The 27534-nt window shown below is 36.9% G+C and overlaps 1 protein-coding gene and 1 pseudogene across 2 annotated transcripts in view; one reads left to right on the top strand and one right to left on the bottom strand.

Moving 5' to 3' along the window:
• Positions 1 to 6368, top strand: part of LOC113591953 (transmembrane protease serine 9-like) — a 16145-nt pseudogene extending 9777 nt beyond the window's left edge. Inside the window, exons 10-12 of the transcript XR_014117264.1 lie at positions 488 to 656; positions 1063 to 1550; positions 2275 to 6368. The product of XR_014117264.1 is annotated as a transmembrane protease serine 9-like (transcript). The remainder of the gene's footprint in view (positions 1 to 487; positions 657 to 1062; positions 1551 to 2274) is intronic.
• A 438-nt stretch (positions 6369 to 6806) lies between these two features.
• On the bottom strand, positions 6807 to 25859 carry LOC113568452 (integrin alpha-M-like). Its single transcript, XM_035533262.2, has 30 exons — positions 25734 to 25859; positions 24987 to 25095; positions 24607 to 24707; positions 24409 to 24479; positions 23593 to 23707; positions 23354 to 23487; positions 21103 to 21236; positions 20753 to 20903; positions 19996 to 20146; positions 19807 to 19880; positions 19261 to 19378; positions 18477 to 18610; positions 18197 to 18343; positions 17832 to 18038; positions 17552 to 17685; positions 17293 to 17432; positions 16999 to 17147; positions 15672 to 15803; positions 15379 to 15452; positions 14536 to 14677; positions 13545 to 13643; positions 10657 to 10736; positions 10119 to 10205; positions 9754 to 9832; positions 9483 to 9578; positions 9254 to 9334; positions 8984 to 9094; positions 8722 to 8835; positions 7679 to 7789; positions 6807 to 7546 (listed from the first exon to the last, which is right to left on the bottom strand). The coding sequence occupies exons 1-30, from the start codon at positions 25771 to 25773 to the stop codon at positions 7475 to 7477; spliced, it is 3387 nt and encodes a 1128-aa protein (XP_035389155.1). The 5' UTR covers positions 25774 to 25859; the 3' UTR covers positions 6807 to 7474.
• Between the last annotated feature and the right edge of the window lie 1675 nt (positions 25860 to 27534).

Genomic DNA, 27534 nt, shown 5'->3' with positions numbered 1-27534 from the left:
AATGCCTGAAGTCATGAGTCTCTCCAACCCAAACAGCCACCACCTCCCGTGGGCTCTCTTGTTCCTGAGTCCAAGAAGGAAGTCCCCCAGCTTGCCTAACCAGCAAAGCTGTAAGCCCAGCCAGCTGAAAGCCCAGCCAGAGCTGACTACTGGAACAGAGCTTCCTGCCTCCCTGCTTTGCTGGCTCAGCTCTCCCTTAGTCAGGAGGAGGAAGGCCTCCCTGGAATTTCTTTTGGGGGGGTGGGGGTGTTATGCTGGGGCTCATGGGTTGGATCCACGCAGGACAGACTGGTCCTCCCGTAGATGCAGTCCCCACTGCATCCTGTGCTGCCCGGCTTACCAGGGGCACCATCCTAGATGCTCTGTTCACGGGAGGCCTCGCCTCCACCACCCCCTTTGCCTAGGATGGCACCTATACCCCGCCCAGTCAGCAAAATGTGATTTCATTTATGCTAACTAAACTTGTAAATGTGTTCACTTTTCACAGTGCCTGTATGTGGTCAAGAACCCCTGAATGGCCTTCCTTACAACATAGTCTCTGATATAACCATGACATGGCCCTGGATGGTTAGTGTTCAAAACGACGACATACATGTTTGTAGTGGGACTCTTCTCTCCAAGGATTTTATCATAACCTCAGCTGAGTGCTTCTCCAGGTAAGCTGTTTACCTGTTCATATATGGTCCATCACATTCTGGAGGAATATATTAAAATCTAATAAAAACTAAAGTACACAGTAAGGTTGCCAATGAAAGCATGATGCAAATTTGAGAGGAGGAGGTTGTGACACGGCACAAATGTTTTTCATTTTGTTTGTTTGCTTTTGAATTATGTCTGGGACCACTGTTTTATACCTCTGCACTATGAACAAGTGGCCAAATTCAGAAGTAGCCCATTTTCTTTCTGACCGATAATTCTTTCAGGCCATATAGCTAAAAAAAGAAAATGTTTGCTATGTTGAATACAGAACTTGAGGATGTCAGAACCAACCCTTAGGCCATATTTTAATTGTCTTTAGGTGTCTCTCTGGTTCTTTAAACTATATTTGCTATTCTTCTACAGCTCTCCTCTGAACTCCAGTGACTGGAACGTCTTTCTGGGTTATCAGTCACTGAATCACAACTTCCTGCTCTCTCAGGCAGTTGCCAACATTATGCTTAGCAACCTCACCACTGTACCCAACATGGCAGTGTTGGAACTAGAGGAACCGGTGGAATTTGGTGACCACATCCAGCCAATGTGTGGACCTGGACAACCAGAGAGGCTTCCCCCCCAAGCTTAACTTGCTAGATAAGTTGGGAGCAACAGACTGACAGGACAAATATGCATGAGATCAGGATATGAATATGACCAAGCCAAATTTTGACAAGGTGCTGATATCACAATGAAATTAGATTAGTATTTGGCATTTTTCAAAAGTTTTTTTTTTTTTTTTTTTTTGTTCGCTGCAGCACAGTTAACATAACCCTGAGGCACATCCGAGCAAATGTGAGTGTGGTACGGCCTCCCTTACTGAAAGCATCTGCATCACACCTGTGACACTGCAAGAGGTAAGTTATGGGTGAGGTCTGAGAATGCCTTCACTTTATATAAGGTCACATGATTCATTTATCATTGTGAGGGTGAAACAAGACACACTTTTTTTCCTTTTGTTTATTATTTTGTGTTTGTCACCTCAAAAATCTAACATGTACAATTTGTATTCTTTTGACATAATCAAGCATAAAAAGATCAGTGTTATAACAAAACCAATGCATTTTGTTTCCCATAAATGAATTCAGTTAATCTAGAAAAAAGGTCCACACTGTTAGTCATGTTAGTCATGCAAGGCAAGTTTCTTATTAGTAAATACACAGAGAGGAATTTCCTTTAATCACACATGGTGCGTCTGATCTCAAGCTAATCACCAGTATTACAGGATGGGTGATCAGCAGGAAAAAAAAGCAGAAGCATTTACCGAATTCTTCACTCAGCTAACTCTCTCTGTTCCCAAACACTTGTTGTGATGGCAATAAAGCCTTCATCATGTTGTCTTTGAACCTGGGTGCCATCATGCCTTCGTCAACAACTGTATCGTCATAGCAGAGGCAAGACTGTATCCATTTAACAAGACTGCACTTAAACAGGGGCCAGACTGGGTATGTGTGAAGGGTAATGGGAGCTTATGGGTGAATAAGCAGCATGACACACAGTACGTATGTTTGTCTTCTGCACACTTGCACATGCTGTACAATATTAACTAGTCCTAACAATTTCTCATCTTTCTTTCTACAGCAACATTGGGGATCCACTGTTATGTAAATCTGAGCCGTCATGGTTTCTGATGACCATCATTTTGACTGTTGCCAACAGTGACAGTGTGAACTCATCTCTACAAAGTGCTAGTCAGATCAAATCACACACTGTTACTCGTGCTTCTCTGATGCAAATGATCCCCAACATATCTCAGTTCAGAGACTTCCGAAAACAGTTGGTGATCTTCCATCTCCTCCAACTACCCAATCTGGTTCATCACCAACCTCCAACTCTGCCCCCTCTACTGCATCCCCGAGCACAAACCCCATGACCACAACCAGCACTACTCAGAAAAGTGTACCTTCACCAGCTCTTTCCAGCCTCCTCTTCCTCAACACTTCTCTTACTTTGGATTCATGTAAGTTGGATAAAGCTGGGTTAAGAGGTCAATTTTATTTGAAAACCTTATCAAACCTCTCAGATGTTATGTCCAGCATATCTCCAGTTTTAAAATTCAGTGAAATTTATGAAGTTCTACTATAAATCAAATGTTTTCTTTTTCACTTTTCCATGTACTGTGTTGATAATCTGTTTATTACAAATCTGAAACACACAACAGTCTAAGTTAATAATGATATTGATAATTAGTTAACATTGTCATTAACATGATTAACTGTGACTGTCCCATGATATCCGTTGCAGAAATTTGCATCATGCGGGGTGAGAACCAGTAATGTCGCTGCTGAGCAAGTGATTGAATTTGCAGATTCCCCACTTATACAACTTCTAAACTTGCTTTAAAACAAATGAAAAGATGTGAACACACACAAATTCAAGTTATCAAAAATTTAGATATAGCTTGATAACCAGCACCCAGGTCTAATATGCAGAATAATTGTTTTGATTTTGATGGTGTCAAATATAGCAGATTCAAGGTTATAAGGGGTGATTATGTAGCATATACATCATCTAATCATCTGCGGTAGAGCCAATTATATAAAGTTGTTTTCTTTGTGGATTTTCATATTGCATATGTCCTTTGTGACAATCCTCAATTTTTTGGTCATTTACTTTGTCAACCCCCCCCCCCCCCCCCCCCCCCCAAAAAAAAAAAAAAACCCAAACAAACCATGAACTACAATGAAAAGAAATCAGGACAAAATACATTTCAGCAAAAGTACTTGTGCAGTTTGGATTACACTGCCTTAGACTGAGAACCTGTTACAACTGTATACATTCAATTTTAATAAACCTTTTCACTGTTACTGGGAGTTGCTCTTCCTAGACAAGTTAAATTTTCCCAGTAGGCAACGTTTCACTTTTTCATTTTCAGAAATAGCTTTCAGTCAGGTACTATTACATTTATAGATACTCTTATCTAGAGAAATTCACAGAAGTGGATAGATATGTTTTGGGAAAACATCTTAAGTTTCTCCTAAAGAAGTGGAGTCAGCACAGATACATACAAGACATAGTAAAGAGACACAAACACCCTGAGAGTACAAGTGCAATAAGGTTTCATGTTTTTGTTTTTTTTTAAACTCTTAGAATTATTGTAGGAACCTGGCATCGCAAACTGTGATATTACTGTTAACAGGATAGTCATTGAGCTAGAGTTTAAGAGGCTCCAAGAACAAAAATTGTCAGACTTTTCCATCACCAACACACTTGGTTTTATTTACAGAGCTTCTCTGATTAAAAATAAATAATAATACATTTGCAGTTGCACAAAAGGACCCTCAAAGCAAGTGTAGCATCCCTTTCCCTAGGGCTGAGGGCAGTTTGGTTAAAAACCTATAGAGATGGAGCTATGGGGTTCATAGTATTAGAAATTGTAGCCTGGTACTCCGATACCAGAACTTTGACTATTAATAACTACACTGCATGGCCAAAAAAAAGGTCACACTAATATTTCGCTGGACCGCCTTTAGCTCTGATTATGGCACACATTCGCTGTGGCATTGTTTCCACAAGCTTCTGCAGTGTCACAACATTTTCTGTCCAGTTGCATTAATGTTTCCCCAATATCTTGAATTGATGATAGGAGATTTGGACCACTGCACAAAGTCTTCTCCAGCACATCCCAAATATTCTCAATGGGGTTCAGGTCTGGACTCTGGTGACCAATCCATGTGTGAAAATGATGCCCATTCCCCCTGAACCACTCTTTCACAATTTGAGTCTAATGAATCCTGGCATTGTCATCTTGGAATATGCCCGTGCCATCAGGCAAGAAAAAAATCCATTGATGGAATAACATAGTCGTTCAGTATATTCAGCTGACCTCATTCTTTGGGCACATAATGTTGCTGAAACTAGACCTGACCAACTGCAGCAACCCCAGATCATAGCGCTGCCCCCACAGGCTTGTACAGTAGGTTCTAGGCATGATGGGTGCATCACTTCAGCCACCTATCTGCTTACCCTGATGCGCCCATCACTCCGGAACAGGGTAAATCTGGACTCAGACCACATGACCTTCTTCCATTTCTCCAGAGTCCAATCTTTGCTCCCTAGCAAATCGAAGCCGTTTTTGCCAGTTACCCTCACTGACAAGTGGTTTTCTTAAGGCTACACAGCTGTTTAGTCCCAATCCCTTGAGTTCCCTTCACATTGTGCGTGTGGAAATGCGCTTACTTTCAATATTAAACATATCCCTGAGTTCTACTCTTGTTTTTCTACGATTTGATTTCACCACACGTTTAAGTGATCGCCGATCACAATCATTCAAGATTTTTTTCCGACCACATACCTTCCTCGAAGATGATGTTTCCCCACTGTCCTTACACTTTTTAATAATGCATTGGACAGTTCTTAACCTGATTTTAGTAGTTTCAGCAATCTCCTTAGATGTTTTCTCTGCTCGATGCATGCCAATAATTTGAAACAGATTAACATCTTTTCCATGACCACAGGATGTGTCTTTCGACATGGTTGTTTAACAAATGAGAAGCTACTCCCTGCATCAGTTAGGGTTAAATAACTTGTTGCCACCTGAAACATAATAACCCAATTATCCAATGAGAGGCTCTTACCTGTTTGCTTAGTTAAATCCAGGTGGTGAGCCTTTTTTTGGCCAGGCAGTGTATATTTAAATTACAATGACTAGACACATGAATAAACTATGAATATTATTATTGCCTCTTCAACATCAATTAAATTTACATAAAAGATGATTAATCAATCTAACTACAAACTGGAATTACATTCTTTCACTCATGACTTCCAACAGACACCTTTTCAAAACACTGTAAAACACTGTATATGGGCTTCTGCTAGCTAACTTATCGGTCTTCCACGCGACCAAATGTTAACGCATCCCTAACGCTCACAGAAACTCACACCCGAAACATATATATATATATATATATATATATATATATATATATATATATATATATATATATATATTTATATTTATATTTATAAAAATGACTGAAGGAATGTCCATATATAACTAATTTTGTATGAAGTGTTATCGTGACCTATTGCCTTCATAAAAGTTTTAAACGTTTATGAGCATTTTACTCACTAAGCCAGACTGGAAATAAAAACTTTAGTTTTCCTTTGTACCTTTTCCATACATTAGTTTTCAGGAAAGACACTCTTTTCTTCGAAATATTTTACATCTAAACCTCAGTTTGCATCCTTTGTGTGTGTGTGTGTGTGTGTGTGCGTGTGTGTGAGGAGGGAGGGACAATGTGTGTGTGAGGTTTGTGTGGTATTTATTAATCTAATATTCGATTTCAAAGTTATTCTTTCAATTTCTCATTATGTTATTATTTCATTGTTTTTTGAACTCGGTAAAGCAAGCAGTACTTATTTGTTGCAGTGCATAATCTGGTCTGCCACAAGTATTCTACAATTTTCTAATTTTGACAGAGCTGCATAATAAGTTTCCTTTGTTGGTCTTGATCAATAAGTAGCTTGCCCCTTTGATTACTCCCATAGGTTGCATAATTGAGTCTATTTACTTTGTTTCTCTAATTAAAAAAAAAAGTATTATTCGATTAGCTAACTACCTGTGTCCACCACAAATTGTTAAATTTAGCTTGTTTACATTGTTTGGCTTGTGATTATAATGATTCTAGTGAACTAGACCCTCGTGGTCATTAAAGGAATCTTGGTCAATGCATGTTTTTCTTATCTCTGCTTATTCAGTAAACATACCTTGGTTATTACGTCTGTCAGCCCAAAGTGATCTTATGTTTGGTAGATGAGAAATAATCACGTATCGAATTGGTGACTTTCATGAGTTGAAACTGAACTATTACTCATTAATAAATTAATTAAAATTAGAAAAAAATCCCTGTTAATCAGGGTGGTGCCCCAATTAATTACCAACTGTAACTGACAATTCATTCAAAGTATTAAAAAGGTCAGGGTGATGCTGACCTGCAACTTTATCTTGCAGGTGTCAACTTGCATAATGCTTGATCACAATTTGCATATATTTAATAATGTATGTTGTGGATATAATGGTGGAGATTTCAAACACTAGTCTGTAGAGTAAGTGATTACATAATCACTCTTGAAAACAAAAGAAATTTAGGTTATTTGTGTGATTGTCATACATTCTCTGGAGGATGCCTCATTAATGCTTGTAATGATGACCTGCGAAATAGAACAGGACCATATATTCTCTTCAACTAATTCTCAAGTCTGCATTTTTATTCTTGAATGAAGTAGAAATGATTATGCCATAATATAGAGGAATTTTGGTATGACACAACCTACAGAGCATTGCTGACTTGTTACCCTTTTGGACACTATTCTGGTTTTTGGCTACATTTATTTGTGTGTATGGGTTTTAAAAAAGCTAGCACTTAGGTCCAAGTATCCTGCTTACAATATGTTTTGCTTCTCTCTGCCTCATATAAACTCTCTACACACATGAACATTTTCCTTGGTAGTCTTTATGGGAAGGTTTTTATTAATGAATGCCTATGCATCTGGTGAGTAAGAATGATTGATAACAAATAAAGAAAACGCATTAAAATATAAAATTGCCATTTGAACTTTGAATAACTGTTTGTGGTCTTTATAATTACTAAAAAAAAAAGCCCAGTTCAGGATAAATTTATCATGTACAAGTCCCTGACATATATTTTAGATGACATAGTAGCATGTTGAACTTTACAGCTGCCACCATAATCTTCCAAACACAGACTGACAAATCCATGTTGGAATTTAAGCAGAGCAGTGCAGCAGCTGAGTGTTCTCCAGCTGCCTCCACCTTCTACTCAGTCCCATCAGCCCCAGAGCCTGCATCTTCCAACATCTGCTTATAGCGGCTTTTGAAGAACCCAGCCTGGAGTTATATACAAGAATAAAGTAGTCAAATACAGAGTCAAACAAATATCACCCATTAAATGTTTATACAGCATTGGACACAGGAATTCTGGAAGTGACAATAGCAAATGGTAACAAGAGCAGAAATGACCTTATAGAGGCCAGAAGTGATGAGAGCCAAAATCAGCAGCCCTGCTACTGCTCCTCCAATTATCTCCTTAAGGATGTTTTTCTCCTCATACACCTCCACCTTAGTATTAATCTACACACACACACACACACACACACACACACACACACACACACACACACACACACACACACACACACACACACACACACACACACACCATTAAACAAATCAGTCAAGAAATTGAGGCTCTGTTAATATCAGTTTTATTCTACTGTATCAACACTTATGGCTTATGTAAATGTATTTATACAATGCAATACTATCAGTGGGTTTTGCCACTAGAAACTAAAGTGTAATTCATTGATACATCAGCATCATCATCATCATCATTACTCAGTCAATTATGATATTGTATAAAACAATGTTTTATACGTTGTGTAAAACCGTTTATGTGTGTTCACGTTCACTGTTTATGTTATATGTGAGTGCCACCGTTAAATGTCATTAAATGTTTCACAAAATCGAGGAAGTCTGTGCGTCCTGCTCCGCAGGGCAGCCGTTACAATTTGATTAGATTTTTAATTAAACGATTAAAGGAAAACTATGTGCTCATGTAACAATGAATACAATATAGTAACATATGAATTTTATATTTGTATATGTGATTACATATAGCTGAATAATAGATATCCATAAAAAACATTATTACAAGCTGGTGGACTCTTGGCCGGTACTGTAATATAGTGTGATGACAGTGGTTAATATACATGCATTTTAGCTTTGTATACACAAACAAATTTACAGGCTTTTGTAATGGGTAAATTGAATAACATTTACATGCATTTTAGCTTTGTATACACAAACAAATTTACAGGCTTTTATAATAGGTAAATTGAATAACATGGCCGAAGCATTCATATGATTCTGACCACAGATGTTTGTATTATGAATACACTTAAAATGTTTTTGTATGTTCTGTAATGTACAGCATTACTTAGGTGGACACACAATACACAGAAGGGAATTATGTGACTTAAACAGATAAAAAGTTGTTTATTTACCAGGCCTGTGGGTGCAGTATGTAGAGAATCAGAGGAAAAGTAGACATATTTATTTTTGTCATATTCCAGAGTTGCTGTACTGACCAGCTCAAAAACTGCTGATCGGAGTCTAGTCTGAGAGAGAGGCAATACATGAATAATTAAGAGTAACGAAACTGTAAAACTAAGAACACTGTACTGGTAAAAGTATCAATGTTGCCATATAATATGTTAACAGTTAACTTGTTGTAAATATACCGTTAATATATATATATAAATTTACCTGTTCAATCCATCCAGAACTAACATGACCAGAGATGTTGTAGAATTTTGACTCCCTTCTCATCAGATTTGCATTACACCTAAAAAGTCTGCACACAGCCACAGAACAGTTCTAAAACACAAAGAGAGTTTCCATTGGTTATGTTTACACTGAGTACACACAATTATGAAGTGATTTTATTATATTACATAGAGAAAGCTTTACTAAGAATTTGTCTTATTCTCTGTTAAAGAAATGCTGTGTTGGGAAACAAAACCATAACTTACTTACCACTTTGTGGTGATTTTTTAGTGCTGCCACAAAATCAGGGACTGTGGGTTGTTCATCTTTGTCTACAATACAATCTTGAATCTAAAGAAAAAAAAACAATTATCATAAGATTATCTTCTCGTAATCTCCATAGGCCATTTTGCAGGATATGAATTTTATCTACTATAGGATTAAATTGCACTGTTGATTCATCAATGTTAAAAATGTTTGCACTGATATGCTACTGTACCTGCAAATCCTTAGTGGTCCAGATATCCTTATCTCTTAGTTTTATTGGGACTTTGATTAAAATAGTGAGTGTTAAGTCTCTTAGGTCATTCTGGACCTGATAGATAAAGAGATAGAGGGTGAGAGAGACAGAGAGAGACAGACAAACCGATAAATGGATATATGGAGAGAGGGAGAGCACAAATTTAATCTCAATGATTAAATGATTCTCTGCTGCATTATAACTGTTCTGTTATAAAGTCCAATAGAAAGGGTGTTCTTTATTTTCATACTTTGAGGATTTGACTGACTGGTTTCTCAAGGTTGTTCTTCCCTGCAGTGAAGTTAATGTGGATGCTGGACTCCTCATACCTTCAAATAAAAGCAGTAACAGGATCTTACTAAAAGATCACTGAATAGATACCAAGAGGGCTGAATGGTGCAGGTAGAAGCCACACAGTGTTCTCATCTGAGTACACAGAGCCAGCCTACAATGCTAGTAGTGTGGGTTTCATGTGCATCAGAGATTGTGTGTGTATCACCTTCTTTATCAAAGTTCTAAACATACTGGGGAAATGACACTAAATAAATAAGTAGAAAACAAAACCAAATTTAAGGAAAAACATCAAGATATGTAAAAAGGAAGGGGATAACTAACCTGATCAGTGAGATGTAGATGCCATATTTGACACCAATGGTTCTGTTTTTGAACAGTTCGCTGTTCTCTGAGTGTTTGTCATTGCCGCTGTAAGGACACTTGGGTCAGTGTAGTACAACACAACTTTTACAATACACTCACTTGGTTGCAGTTTGTTCAATTCATGCTCTGAATGCAATGGGCCAATATTTTGGGATAGAGTAACTGAAAATGAGTCAACATTTTTAAAGCCTTTTATGTCTATAGCTCTGTGATATTGTACTTGTGACTACTATTAACATTTGTGTAAAAGATTTCTGTCTTGTTGGGTAACAAAGTGCTAAATGCCGTGAATGTAAATGTGTTGGATGCCCCTTTGAAACAAAAGGCATGAATGTTATCCACAGAATGTTATCCTTCTACAAGAATGAAAACATGATTTTAAATGCAGTTGGTCTTTGAAAAATGTCAGAATCTCAAAAGATTTCATTAAGTTACCCACAGATGCAGACATTAGAACATGTGAAATGTGTTTGCCAGGAAAAACATCAGGACATACCTGGAAGCAGTAGCAGTGAACATCATTGTTTTATCAAAGTTAACGTCTTTGTTTATGTTATATGTAATGTCAAAAATGACCTAATGGGAAGATGGAAATCAGGATATGAACAGCTTTTCATTTACAGGACGTCACAGAATGCTCATGTGGTATGGCCCGCCAAGTGCAGTGGGAGTTCCTCGTTGAATGTTTGAGACTTGTCCTATTTGTAACCGTAGAGGGAATCTGTATGTCCTCCTCCTTGATCTGCAGCACTCGGGCTGTTACAAATGACTATTCCTAAACTAAAGAACATGCTTTTTCAGCATTTAATACCTGACTTCTTTTTGTTTGATTAAAAATTGTTTTTCCCTTAAAGTTAACATCTCTTTTCACCCTCTGATGGGACTGTCAGGATACAATCAACAAGATAACACTCTTGCAACCCTGTTTGCAATTTACACCATTAACAGGAGGAACTCTGAGATTTGAAATTCATTAGTTTCCAGTTTTACTTTATTTATTTATTCTCAGTTAGGTGTAGATCATTTAAGGGCCTGTAAATAATTTTAATTTTGGTAAACCTCTGTATATTTTAGTTTTTATTCATCCTTGTTTTTGTTTAGTTTTAGTTTTTAATATTTATTATGCAAGCTGTAATGACAAGTGGTATCAGATAAGGTTATAATGAATTCAAAATCTATTTTATATAAACCTTGAAAGGATTTAATTTCACCAGCAGTTCTTGACTTGTAGTATGACCAAGCGGCAAGGCTTTTGTAGGCTTTGCTTAGTGCATTCCTCTGCATAGCTATCTAATGCTACATATAAATGTCAGGCAAACTGATTCATGGCAGACATGTTGATGTCCATGAACTACTGGTTCTTCAGTAAATTAATCAGGAGTTCGCCTACATAATCGTCAAAAGGGTCAAGCTCGGAGACAACCAAAAGTCCATTCCTTCCTTTGACTGCAGGTCGTGGCAGTATAATTCCAGGCTCGAAGCTAAAAAGCTGGCTAAGTCAGCCATCGCAATCCAACTGTGGCCCAGTCCAAATATGGACGAATGGCATGTTTGATCTAATGGATCAACTGAAATAAGATAAGACATAACTCCTTTCATGTGTGCAGTGGTTGACACCAATCAAGTAACTGTTGCTTGTGTTTTGTTGTTGTAAGGAAAGCTTGAACCCAGGTCAGCTAGGTGATAACTCTGACAGCCTACTGGGTGAGCAACCATGTGTTAATAATGGGCCCGTGTGCAGAACCATTAGACTGTGGAACAGGTAAACAAGAGACGTAAATAACCAAAGGTGAGTTGAACCCCGGCCACTTTGTTGCAAGGCAGACAAAGACCCACTAGACCACAGCAGCTATAAAGCTACCTGTGCGTATAACACCCTTCAGAGGTATGGAGGACGACAAAACTAGAGGGAAAAAAAACTAAACACCATGACGAGTGTGGGAAAAGGGAGAACCAAGGACGCCACGGGAAGAATGGCAGCCCCGATGCCCTGGGGAAAACTAAATTAAAACTTCCCAAACAAAACCAGAAAACAGGAAGGAACTGTAATGGCTAAGAAGAGTCTTGGGAGAGAGACAGATTTGAGAGTGAAAACTGGAGAGGGGAGGGAATGTGTAAAAACACGGACACCCTCGCAGCACAGAAGGGCTCACAGACCTCCATACCCGAAGTTACCGGCTAGGAGCTTGGCTCAGAACTTTGGCAAAGACTCAGCAATGGGTCATTGGGCTTATATAGGCCTAGCCCAGCTGTTGGGCGTTAAACCTGATTAGTGCTGTGCCTGACTCGAGGCCTCCCTCTGGTGACCGGAGGGGACCTTGGCCTGGCACGGACCCTTACAGTTGTAGCACTATATAAGTGAATTCAATGCCTGGGGTTATTAGCATCTCCCTTACTTTTTTTATGCATTCATACTCTATTACTGCTATTACTCAATAAACAACCTATTAGTTGTAAAGCCTGTAGTTCATGGGTGGTGTTTCTAATTTCTTTGTGGGTATATCAATCACTATATTATATAAATTATATGAGTTGAGATTGAATTAACAAATTAATTGTAATTAAGGGATAATAATTAAGAATAATTCATAATTAAAAATAAAAACACATTTTAGTGTTTTGTACATTATTGTAAACAGTCTTTTTAGAGATCATATAAAAGCACATGGCAATAAACAAAAACATGGGGAGAACAGGAAACAAATTCATGAAATCTTAAGGGTAAAAACTACCATGAAACACTGCTCGGCATGGCTGCTCAATAGAGAAACAAAGGGAAAAAACCCCAAAACAAAACAGACCAACATGAACTATAATCGTAAACACAGGTGGCATTACATGATTATACAATGACTGATGTATACTACTACATTACCACTACATAGGCTATGTGAAATGCATGTCCCTTTATTAATTTTAAGGGATTCATTATTAATTAAGGGATTAATAATTAATCACAACCTATTTTAATTTCATCAAGGTTCATCAAAGTGTTCATGTCACTACATAACTAAATACAAGCATTTGACAAACACTATAAAAACATTTAAAATTACCCTCAATACTGAAAATGTTTTTGAAGTTATTGCTGGAATATACCTTAAACAGATTATTCGTAGTGAATGTGCTGAATATTGTGCAATTATGTATTCACAAAATTTTCCTAATTGTAATGCTAACCTAGACACTAGATTTATTTAAATTTAGCCCTGTGTTAACATTTAACAAAAATCTAATGCCCTGTTTTCTCTCCAAAACCTAACTCTAATATTATTTTATCTAACTTCTTAGCATCACAAGTTTCAAAAATATTTTCACGGAATATTTTATAAACCGTGTAACTAAGCATGAGGGTATAGGAACTAAACAAATATTTTGACTTACCAAGCCATTCTCCCTGAAGATGGGCTTGCTAATATGACAGGTGGAGGTCCCCAGTGAACCTTTGTCATCACTGTCCAGAGATATGCATTCCACTCTGCTCTGCTCACATACAGGAAATATAGAAAATCTGTTATTCAGATGGAATATGAGGCCAATCTAATAAAGGTGAGTTTAAATAGTATGAAATCCGCTGAGACAAGTGACTTGTATAAGCCATATTATTATACAACACACATTAAATTATAAGTCAACAAACTGTACTTCCACAGTGATCAATTTGATTTGCACAGGCCATAGATGGTGGATGTGTGAACAGCTTATTACCATGGAGCTTAATGACCCAATGAAAAAGGAATTATTATTATTATTATAAGACCTGGTACATCGCACATTTGTAATGGACCGAGTGCTGCAGGGCAAGGGGCAGAACATAGAGTCCCTTGATGGTGACAGACGTTTATTAAACAAACAATAAAGACAATCGGCACTCATGCAACATCACTTAACACGAATACAAATAACACAAACACGGGCAATGATAGATGACTAAGACCACTCCTACAGCGCTTTAAATACAGACAGACGTAACAAGACTAAACCAGGTACAGGTGTTTGGTAAACAACATGGGTGTGGTTGCAAATGAGACAGACAATGAACTCCCACTGGGCCGTACCATGTGACCAGTAGGAAGGGGAGTGTTCCTTGACAACAGTACATTATTTACAACAAAGGAGTTTTACAAACATAGAGTCAGCCTATACAAGTTGGAATAAATGCTTCAGCACTATAACATCTTAAAGAAATCTCACTCCTAACTAACATGCAAAGCTTCTCAGCTGATCTACATAACCCTGCTACTGCAATATACTGCACCGCAGCTACAAACCAGATCTATGTTCTACTACATCATTTTTAAAATATTTGTGTTGCTTTCAACACTAAACTGTATCTTACTGCTGGACCATACAAATGAGGGAGTACTGCTCTTGCCTGTTTAGTGGTGAATCTCCTGAAGGACAGTCCAAAGGGGTAACTGAGAGTTATGAGACTGTTGTAGGAGTTTTCTCCTCTGTTCTCCACAAACACTGTCACATTCATATCCTGCATGATTCCAACTTTTATATCTGATGATCTAGTATATGAAAGCACATGAACTCAACACATGAATTGTTTTCAATAAATTAATAGAAAAAAATAACAGAATTTCCATTATCTTGACAGTATCAGTGTAAGGTGGGTTTGAACCCAGGTCAGCTAAGGGATAACACCAAGAGCCTACTGGATGAGCAGTAAAACAAAAGGAAAAAACTAAACACCACGCCAAGCGTGGAAAAAGAGAGAACACTAATACTTCCCAAACAAAACCAGAAAACTGGGAGGAAATTGAATGGCTAAGGGAAGTTTCAGGAGAGAGACAAACTCAAGAGGGGAAAACTGGAGAAGGGAGGGGATGTGTAAAAACACAGACACCCTCGCAAAGCAGAAAATAGGCATCGCACAAGGGCTCACAGACCACAATACCCAAAGTTACCTGCTAGGCACTTGGCTCAAAACTTTAGCAAAGACCCAGCACTGAATGATTGGGTCACTGGGCTTATTGGCTCTTGGGTGTTAAGCCTGGTTAGTGGCGTGCCTGACTCGAGGCCTCCCTCTGGTGGCCAGAGGGGGCCTCAGCCTGGCACCAGCCCTTACAATTAGTGATTTTATGATATTGTGGTAAAGTGTTAAGACATTTTATACTTAAGTATCATTTACATTTTGTGTATATGATGTATACATGACAACAAACTGAATCATCAAGGAATCATGTGTTTTTACCATTAATGTACTTACCCAGAGAAGTTGAAATCAATTTTAAGATTGTCAGTGCAGATCTTATCATCTCCACAGTTCATTTCAAAATCCAACTATGAAATGAATTTACACTGTTAAACTTACTACCATTGCTAGGTCTCAATTGTATTATTCTTTACAAATAGCAAGTGTTTTATGTGATTTCATCTAGGTATATGGTCACAGTGTTTCTGTTTTTCCACTGAATAAATATTCTTGAGGTCTTTAGTAGCAGCAGAAATATTTTGTTGTTACTATTGCTCTAAGATGAAAGGTTCACCTTGTACTCTTACATTATGATCTGAGGTGGTTTTTATTCCCGGGTGAAGGATGGGCCGTAACCCTTCCACTGTGCCAACTGGGAGGCCCTCAAATGTAAACGTTAACTGATTGGACAGTGGGTTTAGTGCATCGTCATTGCAAGCCTGTGTGAAAGGAGAAATCAATAATATTAATAACAATAATAATCAGAAGATGAGAAGCAACAGTACTGAGCATTATTTGACTTTACTTGGATTTTTACTGAACATTGAAATTCCTGCTTTTTTCACAAACTATGGACACAGTGCTATGGAACAACATGGACTGAGCCAAATGTCATGTGTTAGTGTGCTGATTTATGTCATATAAAACATATAGAATATGTGATCTTGCAGGGCTCTTTTCCCTGGGAACCTAGAACGTCTGGTAACATGAACCTCCACCAAGTTCCAGGACATGTTAAAACAAAATCTCTGTAACTAGTATCAAATATCATTAGATGGTCTTTAGATCTTCCAATAGGAGAGTGATTGAAGTATATAGTCAACAAGATCCACACAAACCTGATTTACATACCACATAATCAAGGTTTACTCCTATTCTTCTTATAAACAGGATTCTTGGACTAATCTGACCTTGCTATATAAACAGGATGAAATCCTTTTGTGTGTGCTTGTCATGGTTATCATTTTCATGGTCTTGAACATAGAACTAATTCACCAAACAATAATATGAATGTTATTCAACTTTGTTGTCATGTTGCATGGACAGACTAGGTCCGCATCTGACTACAGAAACCACAAACCTCCCGTTCAGTCTCACTCCCCAGATTATTGATTTCATTTGTGTCTTGTTTTCCCTAATGTTTCTCACTATTTAAGTTCTGTTTGTACTGATTGTCTTGCGAAGTCTCGTTTTGCCAGCCAAACGTTTCTAAGCTGTTGTTGTATAATTATTTTCTGGTTACCATCTTTATGCTTGTTATCTGGATTCACTTTATTGCTTATTACCCAACTGGATTTGTTTGCCTATTATCTGTTTACTGGATCTTGACTTTTGTCTGTTTTTTGAGCACACCTTTGGAGTACCTCTGTATATCATTAAACTCTGTCATACTGCATGTCATACTGCATTCTTCTCTGCTCATTCTGTCTGACACTTGTGTTCATATTAATGGAGGGGGCTATTAAATATGCTGTTCCTATCTTTATTTTTAATAGCACACAGCACAAGCTTTTTTACTGAAATATGTGAGGAAAAAGGATGAAACAAAAGAAACCAAACTGAAAAACACATGGTTCAGGTGTCAGAGAAAGTCTGACAATAGAGGGAGAAACTATTAGAAAGCATTGAGTTTACCTCTATGAAAAAATTATGCTCTTTGCACATCTCCTCCAATGTAACAGTCATACTGTCTGACACTGTAGGATTTTTAACTGAAAAGAATGCTCGATAGTTTTCTCGCTTTCCATCAAGCTTTAAAATATATTTAATATTTGCAGATAAGCCTAAATAAATAAAAAGGAAAGACATAATTGACCAAAAGCAGTGTTATTTTTATCTTTCTGAAATGGAGCCTTTGTTTTATGTTTATGGTTTATGTAAACCCAAATATATACATATACTGTATGTATGAGTAAAAGAGAAAGAAACCTGGATAAGTGTGTTTATCCTTCATAGTGAAACACAAACGCAAGATGTTTTCTAAAGGCTTTTCACAATCTGTGTCTTTAGTGGGGATTTTTGATGGGCTGTAGATTACTTTGGTCACCAAGGATACAATAGGTCTGGACCTGAAGACACAAGATACACATGCATATGAATAACCATTTGGTATTTAAACATAATGTTTATCTCTCACTTTATGCTACAATGTACAGAGGTCTGCTTCTCCATGAACATTTGTCCAAACCTGAGCAATGTGACTGCTCCTTTGCTTCCAACAGCAATATCTGGCAGACCATCTCCACTGTGGTCCAAAGCAAACTCACTCAAAGACAAACCAAAGAACCATAGACCTGGGTGAAAAGATGAACCCCTGATTCTCTGCCATCACAAAACAGAAAAAAGATGGAGCATTTTAGAAAAGGAGCATTGCAAAAGTAAAGAGGTTTTGTTGGGATGATGGTGACCTTTGACAGTAAAATATATCACAGAGTTTATCTCTCTTTTGCTTTGTCTCGCTCTCTCACCTGTGAGTAGGTGGGGTTGATGTCTGCTGTTCTTCCATTAAAGATGTAGATGCTGCCCTGTCCATCATCCTCCAGAGGAGCTCCTACCACTACATCTACAAAATGATCCCCGTTTAGATCTCCTGGGCTGGATAACGCAGAGCCAAACCTTCCTTTTTGTCCCATCATTCCTTCCAATGTCTGTGTTGATTGTTCCTGTAATTGTGACTGTCAAAAACAATATAAAAAGATGAACTCAAAAACATTACCACACATGTATGACTACTGGTGCCATTGCTACATACATAGATGTTTGAAGATAGCTTCAAGCTCTTGCTATATGAGAAAAGCTGTTGACTGAGCAGTGTGTTAAATGTTCTCTTTACCTGCTGTGAAAAGGAGTAAACAAAGATTTTTCCTTCCTGATCCTCTTCCATATACAGTGGAGCAGAAACTAGTAGAAGGTCCATGTAGGAGTCAGCATTCAAGTCTACCACACACACTTCAGCTCCATAATAGGCACCAATCTGTGCCTTAGGGGAAAAGGGAGTAATTTAGAGAATTTGAAAGTTTTACCACTGACAAAGTTTTATGATCCATGGCCCACTTTTTTATTTTCATTGTAGTTCTGTATATGTTTTTAATACAAACTGTAACATGTACAACCTCTGGAGGATCCAGCAGAAGCTGTGTCATTGTGTTCAGTGATGACATGGTCACTCTTCCCTTGTGTGCATGTCTTGGAGCTCCCAGAATAACATATGTATCATGCCACATTCTTCCTACTGCCATAGAGTAACCTGGTAATGGGAACACACAAGATTTTCTGTCCCTTTAACTTCAAATTATGTCCTACCCTTATGAGTAAACAGATTGATAAAACGTTCTTTATTAATCCTTTTCTTAAAAATGTGTTGTTGTTTTTTTAAATATAGTCAAATTTCAAAGTCAAATTTATTTATACTGAACTTTTTTCAAAACATGTTGTCATAAAGCAGCTTTACAATTATATGGTGCAGATCCCTATTTAGCAACCTGGAGGTGACAGTGGCAAGAAAAAAACTCTGGGCAGAACTGAGATAGAAACCTCAGGAGGACCAAGACTCACGAGGGAGCCTAAAGCAGTTTATTTTCAAAACAGTAAATGTTTAAACGATAAGTTCTGATAGTGAAGATCAGTTTTATATCAGTGTTAAAGCAGTGGTCCTCTTGTCAGACATTGTGCACAGCAACAAATGGGCCAACATGTATATAAGAGAGCTGTACCTAATAAAGTGCCAATGTATGTATAAGGAAGGTGTTTCTGTTGTGTTGGCTGGAGAATATATACCGATATGTTAGATTTATGGTGTGCTCTATCTCTGGTTTTTGTTTTATCTTAATTATTGCATAATTTGCTTTCTATTCTTAGTTACAGTAGCTGATATATTAGGTATAAGAGGCTTCTCACCTAAATAACTGTCATGGTCACTGCCTGTGTGAAAGGAGATGTTTTCTTCATGTGAATTATACTCTTGGTATCCTCCTTTCCACTGGAAAGCTCCAACTACACTCATTATGATGTTTCCCTAAACATGCAAAACATTATATGTTGAACATTATTAAATATACTTTTTAATGGCTTGATTGCATATTTGTCACAAATGAATATAGTGAATATATATGTTGAAAAGCAGCATGTTATCTTAAATCAGCCCTAAAGAAAGATGGGCATGTATTTATGAGGATGTGAATTCAATATCACATTTAAAAGCAGTAATTTTTTGTATTCACCATTCCATTTGTTGGCTCTGTGATTATCATATGCAGAAAATAAAAAGTTATTTTCTGACACCAGAAAAGACAACCTGCATAACATTCTAGAACAAAAGGGCTTTACTGACCACAGGCTGCTGTACACTACTGTGTTAACCGTTGGGTAACCTAGGTAACCATTTTCTTACATAAAGACCACTGATGATAGGTGTTAAAAGCAAACGCTAATAAGTTCCTGTACATTTGTTTTAAATGCTGCATTGAACCCCTCCTGTGCAAACTCCATTCTGCTGGAGTCTCCTGACGTCTGGGTTCCTAAAAAAACAACAAAACAACAACAACATCCATGTGATTATATGTAATATGTAGAACAACAATTGTGTGGGAACTTTAAGGCTTACCAAAAAAAAAAAAAAAAGTATTGACATACCCTCAATAGCAATTATCTGCTCCTTCAAAGTTCTATGGATTTTGTCCAACAAGTCAAAGTTATCCACCTTGAATATATATTCATCTTGTGGCTGAGAGGCAATAATTCTTAACTCCTGCTGTGCAGATTGACTGTGAAAAGCTCCACCAACCTTCCAATGTGAGACACAAAGCAAAAAATGGGTTGCTATCCTTCACATGTTATCTGAATGTGTGTTAACATTTACTGCATTAGTGCATTCACTGCATTAATCAGTAGAATGATCAAGACCACCTTAGCTAATACCAAGGCAAAAGCAGAACTTTATTTAGCAATCCATTTAACTGAGATGTATCAAGATCATTTTCTTTTAGGCCATTGTCGCTGCTGCTCCATTTTGCTTCACTTTTTCACTTTTTTCTCACTTCGTTTTTGTCCTTTTGGATTGTGTTGTGTTTCTCTGCCTGCATAGCCTTTTGTTTCTCTTCCTGCATAGCCTGTGGTTGGTGCTGTTTTGTCTCTGTACTCACAGCTTCAAACTTCACTGCATTTTTTAGTTCATTTTATTTGTTTTTTGTTGTGGTTTAGGTGCCACTGCTGGCCTCCCTCGTTTTCTCTCCTTGTGTGAGGAAAAGTTTATCACAATTGCAGTGGTGCAGTTGTCACTTCATTTATATATATATATATATATATTTTTTATATTATATATATAATTTTATTATAAAATCTCTTGTGTTATTGTCAAAGTAGAACATGTGAAAGCAGAACATTTTCCTACCCCTATAGCATATCGAGTAATTTTTTTCTTTTCTGCATTTTCAATAGCTGATAGTAGATTGACACCATCAGTGGATTCACCATCAGTGATGACGAGTAAGACTCTGTTAGCATTTGGCCTGGCTCCTGCACTGCTGGTGAATAACTCATTCCTGTGGAGAAGCAGTACAGAATTCAGATTAAACTGAGGGTCAGTATAAGATCCAGTAATATGTTTATTTGAAACTACTGATGCTGAAATAGTGTCCAGTTATCTATGTGTTATGTATATATTTGTTATTTTTATTGACTTCAGTGATTTACATACAGACTGTTAATACAAGATTGCACAGTTTCAGGAAGAATACTTACACAAGTTTATTGATAGCATTTGCAGTGTTGGTCCATTGACGTTGTTGTTCTATATTATCTACGTCACTGATGTCTCTAAAGTTATTGAATGTAATGGGTATTTTACAATAATCAGAAAACTCTGCAACAGCAAACTGTGAAAAGGAAAAATCATTATTAAATACTTTTTTCTTAGTCTGTATTATGTTTTAATCTATTTTAACATGTGAGTTTGTCTAAAAACATATTTTGTAGTTCCATGTGATAAATTTGGTTCCATATGGTTCCATTCTTTGGAAACCTTTACAAAGCAGTTACTATCTATCTATCTATCTATCTATCTATCTATCTATACATGATGTATTAATTACAATTTTTAATTGTATTATTTTATTTTATATAGATATATTTTGTTTTGAAACTCAATTCATATATATATATATATTTTATCAATTTTGACTATATATATATATATATATATATATATATATATATATATATATATTATACATACACACACATACACACACACGTACACAAAACCTCCTCCACCTTAGGAGTCACAGCCCCTAGTGGTGCCTTTGTCCAACTTCACATATTCCTTTCTTTGGATGTTTACAGCACTGGGATTGCTACTTCTATTACCAGTGGTGGTTTCTGCATCTTATCTACCATAGGCCTAGTTGGTTCAACACTACTTGTTTTCTGTATAGATCTGGAGGTCCCACGAGATCTTAGTCTTCTTTTTCTCCACCACTCTCTGTAGTTTCTTGCTATTTGGACTTGGTTCTTGTCTGGTGTGACACACCCCTGCCTCCATCAACCTAGTGCTTAGTGCTTTATTTTGTGCTGCCTTGTCCTTCATTCCTGCCTTTTTCAGCCATTGGCAGGATTTTCTTATGTCAGCCACCTCTGCTATCTCTTGGTGGTACATTTCATGCCATGGCACCTCTTCTGCTTCCATGATGACCATGTCATGACCCATCCCATCAGCTTAGCCTTGGGGGCAATTGCTTGGATGTATCCATTGGGTATTTCATGTCTCACCATACAAAATGTATTTTAAGCTTTGTAGGCCCATTCTCCTTCTGGCTAGCATAAAGCCTTTATGAGCTGGATCTTGAATGGAACACCCTATGCTTTATGAGGAGTTTTTTGGTCTTGTTGTCAGTAGTTTCCAGTTCTTCTCTTGGCCAACTTATTATGATGGGTATGCTTGGCAGGGCATTATGATGAAAATTATTAAAATATGAGTTTACTTCTATCAAAATGGATGGGGAGGAAAGTTTAAAATGTGTCAACTGTGCAGCTAATCTTGCTAAATGCAGCTTGAAAGTAACAAAAATAAAACAACATTTAGATATGAAACTTGGAAGAAAGTATTGAGTGAACTGAAACCAGATGCTATTAAAACTGAAACAAGCTTCACTGAATGTACTCTAAAAGTGTCTTATGAGGATGCATACCACATTTCCCTTCATGAGATGAAATTTTGGAGTGGTCTCTTAATTCTCTTAATTCAAAAGAAGGAGGAGAATTTTGAAAAATACCTAACCCCGGTGACCCATGAGCTGTAGGAGTGGCTCTAACAGATCCCAAAAGTGACATCAATCTCAGTCCAGAACAGTGCAATCCTAGGAACAGTGAAAATACTGCACCACACCCTCAAACCCCCAGATCTCTGGTAGATCTCGATCTCTCTCTCTCTCTCTCTCTCTCTCTCTCTCTCTCTCTCTCTCTCTCACACACACACACACACACACACACACACACACACACACACACACACACACACACTCACCCTCAAAATCCCAAGGCCAAAGAAGGCCAAAGTGTGAGCAAAAGATATGATATATATGACATATACCTATTGGAACATCTACCTAATAAAGTTATCTGATCTCTGTCCTCTGGGTTTATACTTCAGCACACATAATTAATCACAGACAACCATATCAAGTGCTATTAATTTCCTTCTTTTAGCTGCCAGGGATAAATAAAATAAATGCTAGTAAAAATACTGTCAGTTGTTTGATGTAGAGAACTATGAATCTTTTCATAAAGAGAAAAATTGTTTTCTTTTAAGCATTTGTTCGCTTCATGCAGAGGGAGACTGTAGACCTGTAAATGATGTGCCCAGCAAAATGCTGCCCTCTGGTGATTGCATACAGTATGTTTTCTCACACTAAGCAAAATGTCAGTATATTATGTTGGGTTGGGTATATTCACACAATGCATTTACTTAATACACACATTTCTACACATGCTGTACCTTAATATTTTGTGTTTGTAAGCCTTGGATCAGCTTTTTAACAAAACTCTTCATTTTAGAAAAGTCCATGGGATGTACACTCCCTGAACCATCCAACAAAAAAGCAATATCTGTTTGTGCAGGAGGTGGGCACTCTGAGAATAAAGAACAAAGGAACACATCCAGAAATAGAACATATTAAAATAAAGAAGAGAAAATGTGATGCTTGTTTAATTAGGGTATCTTCCTATATGAATTACCTCTTAAAGTGCTTGGTATAGGCCCTGTGACAGTGTTTCTCTCCTCAATGGTAAAGCACATGCCATTGTAGGTAGTAGTTACTTCACAAGCCTTGGGGATGGTTGGGCCACACACCTGAAAAAGTTTTTGCTTTCATCTAAACTGTTACCTTGTGATTTATATTGCCAGTGTATTCATTATGTTTTTTTATCAACTAAGTAATATTAGACCATCATCCCAAACCAAAAAATAGTACGAGGTATTAAAATATATTTTATAAATTCTCAGTTTGATGTTCATGCAGAAATAAAATATGTAGCTTAGTGGATATGATTCCATACCCACATTTTTTGAAGTATGAATCCATATCCATATAAAGAGGGGAAGTGTAGACCTATGTTATCTGCTGGTTACATAGTATTTTTACGATCTACATTCAGTTTGCCACTGATTTAATATGGTAATTGAATAAAATCCACATTAAACTGAGTACTGAGAACCAGACATTTTATAACAAATACAGTAGCTAAATATGTGATAAGCATAATATTATACTGATTCATATAACTGTGACAAGATGCAACTGAATTACAATTGTTTTGTAGTACTTTTATGAAAAAGCTTTCCCTTTTGCTATCAAATACACATTTCGAAATCTTACAACTGTAACTGAAAATGGGGGTGACATGGTATGTGTACTGAAGTGATCCTCACCTCCAAATCATTAACACATTAGTATCTTTTAAAATCAAACAGCAGGGGGCAAACCGTTGTCTTTCCTTCCTTATACCGTGTGGACAAGTAAAATACTGTGAGTCTTGAGAGTGATGACTTACCAATATCTTTGAGGATGCCGGATCTTTAGTCATTGAAAGTCCAAGAGACATATTAACAGCCTCAGGGGGAACTATAGGAAAACACAAAGAACTACATTTGAGCCACATATCTAAAGAAACATAGCAAATCACTGATGAATATTTTACACTACTGAAAATAAGCAGCTTCTTATTAAGAACACTACAATGGATACATACCATTAATTTTTAAAGGTGAGCAGTCTTTTGAGTTTGTCCTACATAGGTATACGTTTCCTCTTTTATCTTGATTTTGTAATAAAGGATCACTCACAATCACACTGAGAAGAAAGAGAAGGTTTTGTTAGCTAAATATAAGTTGAATTTTGATATCTATCATCAAGGTATATTTTAACAAAATGTTTACATTCTCTTTGACTACAGTGTATATTAGAGTAATAATAATCATCAATACAGATGTCTACACTTTAAATCCAAAAGTAGGAACTCCAAAAACATAATTGTAATGGCCTGGTGGAAAAGAGTGGAGGGGAGCTCCATCACAAGAATTCTATTAGGAAAATGTCTTTGATGTACTATGCCAATTATGCGTCTCTCACCTGGACTGATCTTTCTGTATCACTTTGTAGCCAAAGGCTGTGTCCTGGTTTTGGGTGAAGTACCTCCAAGGATTTGCCTCAATATTAAAAGCCAACACAGACTGAGATACTGTAGAGCAAAACACAAATAAATACCTTCTACACTTTTGTATTTCTATAATGTAACCACAATAAAGTATCTTATCATGCACATCTAATCTAATTTGTGTAAAGATGATTTTTGATCATGTTAGGTTAACAGCTAAAATATGAGAGAGAGAGAGAGAGAGAGAGAGAGAGAGAGAGAGAGAGAGAGAGAGAGAGAGAGAGAATTTGAAATACATACTTCCTGAGGGGAATACTTCATTTACAATAATACCATAAAAGGATGTCCTGATTGATTGCTGAAGCTAATTTTCTGAACTCTTCTTCACAAATAAAAATAAAATAAAATAAAATGTTTCCTTTCTATAACTAAACTTTTGTTATTAAAAAGAGTGCCTTCTATGTACAATATATAAGCAATATAACAGCTTTTAGATATTATAAAAGAAAAATCTGTAATTAACACCATCTAATAATTTAATGCTTTATATCAATAAATTTGAATTCATCTTTGAATTAGTTCTCCAGCTATAAGTGGCATGGCATATTTCCATTTTGTTAAGACAGGCCAGCAGAATTTGAATAAATTAACATTGAATGAATTTTAAGTAAAAAAGCAATACAAAGAAAAGGAATCTCAAATAACAGCTAATGTATTCTTACCACATAATATGAAAAAGTAGACTTCAAAATTCCAGTCCATTTTTAATTCACAAAGACAGAAATGGGAAGGTACACAGCACGACTGTGGAGAACGCAGCTGTGTGATTTGTTTTTAGTGGATTGACATGTTCATTGTCACTTTGTCTCTGTCCCTTCCCCTATCCTGCTGCAGAAACCTAAGATACTTTTTTACTGAAAAGAAGTCTTTGATAAATCTATGATAATATGGAGATCTCGTTCCCTCATTACAGCCTTAATGATCACTCACCAGCAGATTTCATGTGCTGTATAAATTTATTTGAAAACAGTAAAAGCTGTTTAAAGCAAATAGTTGTTTTGCAGCAAGATGCCTGATGCCTTTAACAGACCAAACCCTGATATTGGCCTATACAGTAGCCTGTGTGGTTTCCAAATCCTCAGCAGTTATGAAAAGAAAAAAGCAATACCACTTAAATAAAACATAGCTGCTTACCTAGTAACAGTTTAAATAAACTCCTTCAAGTTTTAAATGAACTTTAAATCAATACACTATCCAAAAGTAATACTTGCTTTTCTTGTGAAAATGTAATGTATAAATTATATACTCCGTGAATAATACCTTTAATGATGTTGGTTTAATCTCTGGTGATAGTCTGTGATACTCTGGGGCTAAATTCATGTCTACTAGCAAATCTTAATCTGTCTACGTTAGTAGGTAGTAGTAGTACTTTAGTTTATTGCCTTTTGTTCATGGCGTAGAACTCACTTACATAAAATGTATATATCACAAAAAACCCATGATATATATATACATAAAACTTATGAGGAGGATTTGGTACATCCCTATTTATCCATATATATCAGCCACTAATCATCTTGAGGCCAATTGCTCACTGCACTAGGATTAGAAACTATTAGAAATTATGGACAGAGGAGGATGCCCCCCCCCCCACCTTTTGAGTCTTGGTTCCTCTCAAGGTTTCTTCCTCAAGCTCTAGGGAGTTTTTCCTTGCCACTGATACCCTTGGCTTACTCACTGGGGGCTTGGACTCAGACATGTGTAAAGCTGCTTCATGACAAAGGCTGTTGTAAAAAGCGCTATATAAACAAATTTGACTTTGACAGTCTTGTTCTAGATTTAATAGACATATATTGACTTCCTGAGTGTAAGTGAACAAAAAATCTCATTTGCATGATGATTGTGATCCCCTATAATCTTTATTTATTAGTTACATTTTTATAGCACCTTTCTCAAACTCATGGATGCATTACAGTCAGCACTCAGCCTTTAGAGCCAATCAGCACACACACATGGCAGCCAATCGCACAGATAGGACTCAAACCCGAGATCCTAGCACTGAGAGGCAAGCATGCTAACTTTCATTATACATAGAATATAGAATGGGAAAGGCAATCCCAGTAATCCTGTGTGCTACAGACATTATCTTTGTGTTCTCAGATGACTGCATGTTCAGCACACATTCTGCAAGGATACTTGAATCTTTTTTGAATTTGAGAGCCAAATAACAGGATCAATGGCCTACTATTTGTACATGTTGTGAAGTCTTGTCCAAGTACATAGTTTTAAGTCGCTTGTATGCTCAAGACACTGTGCCCATGCCACTTTTAAAATGCTAACAGGGCAATGAAGCTGGCAGTGTATAAGGGAATACTCCATGAGCTAGACATATTTTTCTCATCCATGTGCTTTCATTAAATCTGATCAGACATTACTTCAAAATGTTTTACAGATCCTTAAACTGATAAAATGTTAAATCATTTGCAAGACTGAATTGCAGGAAGAATAATATTGCTAACAGTA

This window comes from Electrophorus electricus, chromosome 15 (genome assembly GCF_041902795.1).
Source record: "Electrophorus electricus isolate QZ-2024a chromosome 15, ASM4190279v1, whole genome shotgun sequence".
Taxonomy (NCBI): Eukaryota; Metazoa; Chordata; class Actinopteri; order Gymnotiformes; family Gymnotidae; genus Electrophorus; species Electrophorus electricus.
This window is presented reverse-complemented; position numbering and strand designations above follow the sequence as displayed.

What these genes read in the sequence shown, in the direction of transcription:
- LOC113568452 (XM_035533262.2), bottom strand. Translation starts at nt 25,773, where the DNA reads ATGGACTGGAATTTTGAAGTCTACTTTTTCATATTATGTG. An exon ending in TTTACTCCTTTTCACAGCAG is followed by an intron (nt 18,039 to 18,196) that starts GTAAAGAGAACA and finishes TGTTTTTGACAG; the next exon opens with TCACAATTACAGGAACAATC. An exon ending in CAGTCAGTCAAATCCTCAAA is followed by an intron (nt 9,579 to 9,753) that starts GTATGAAAATAA and finishes TTTATCTATCAG; the next exon opens with GTCCAGAATGACCTAAGAGA.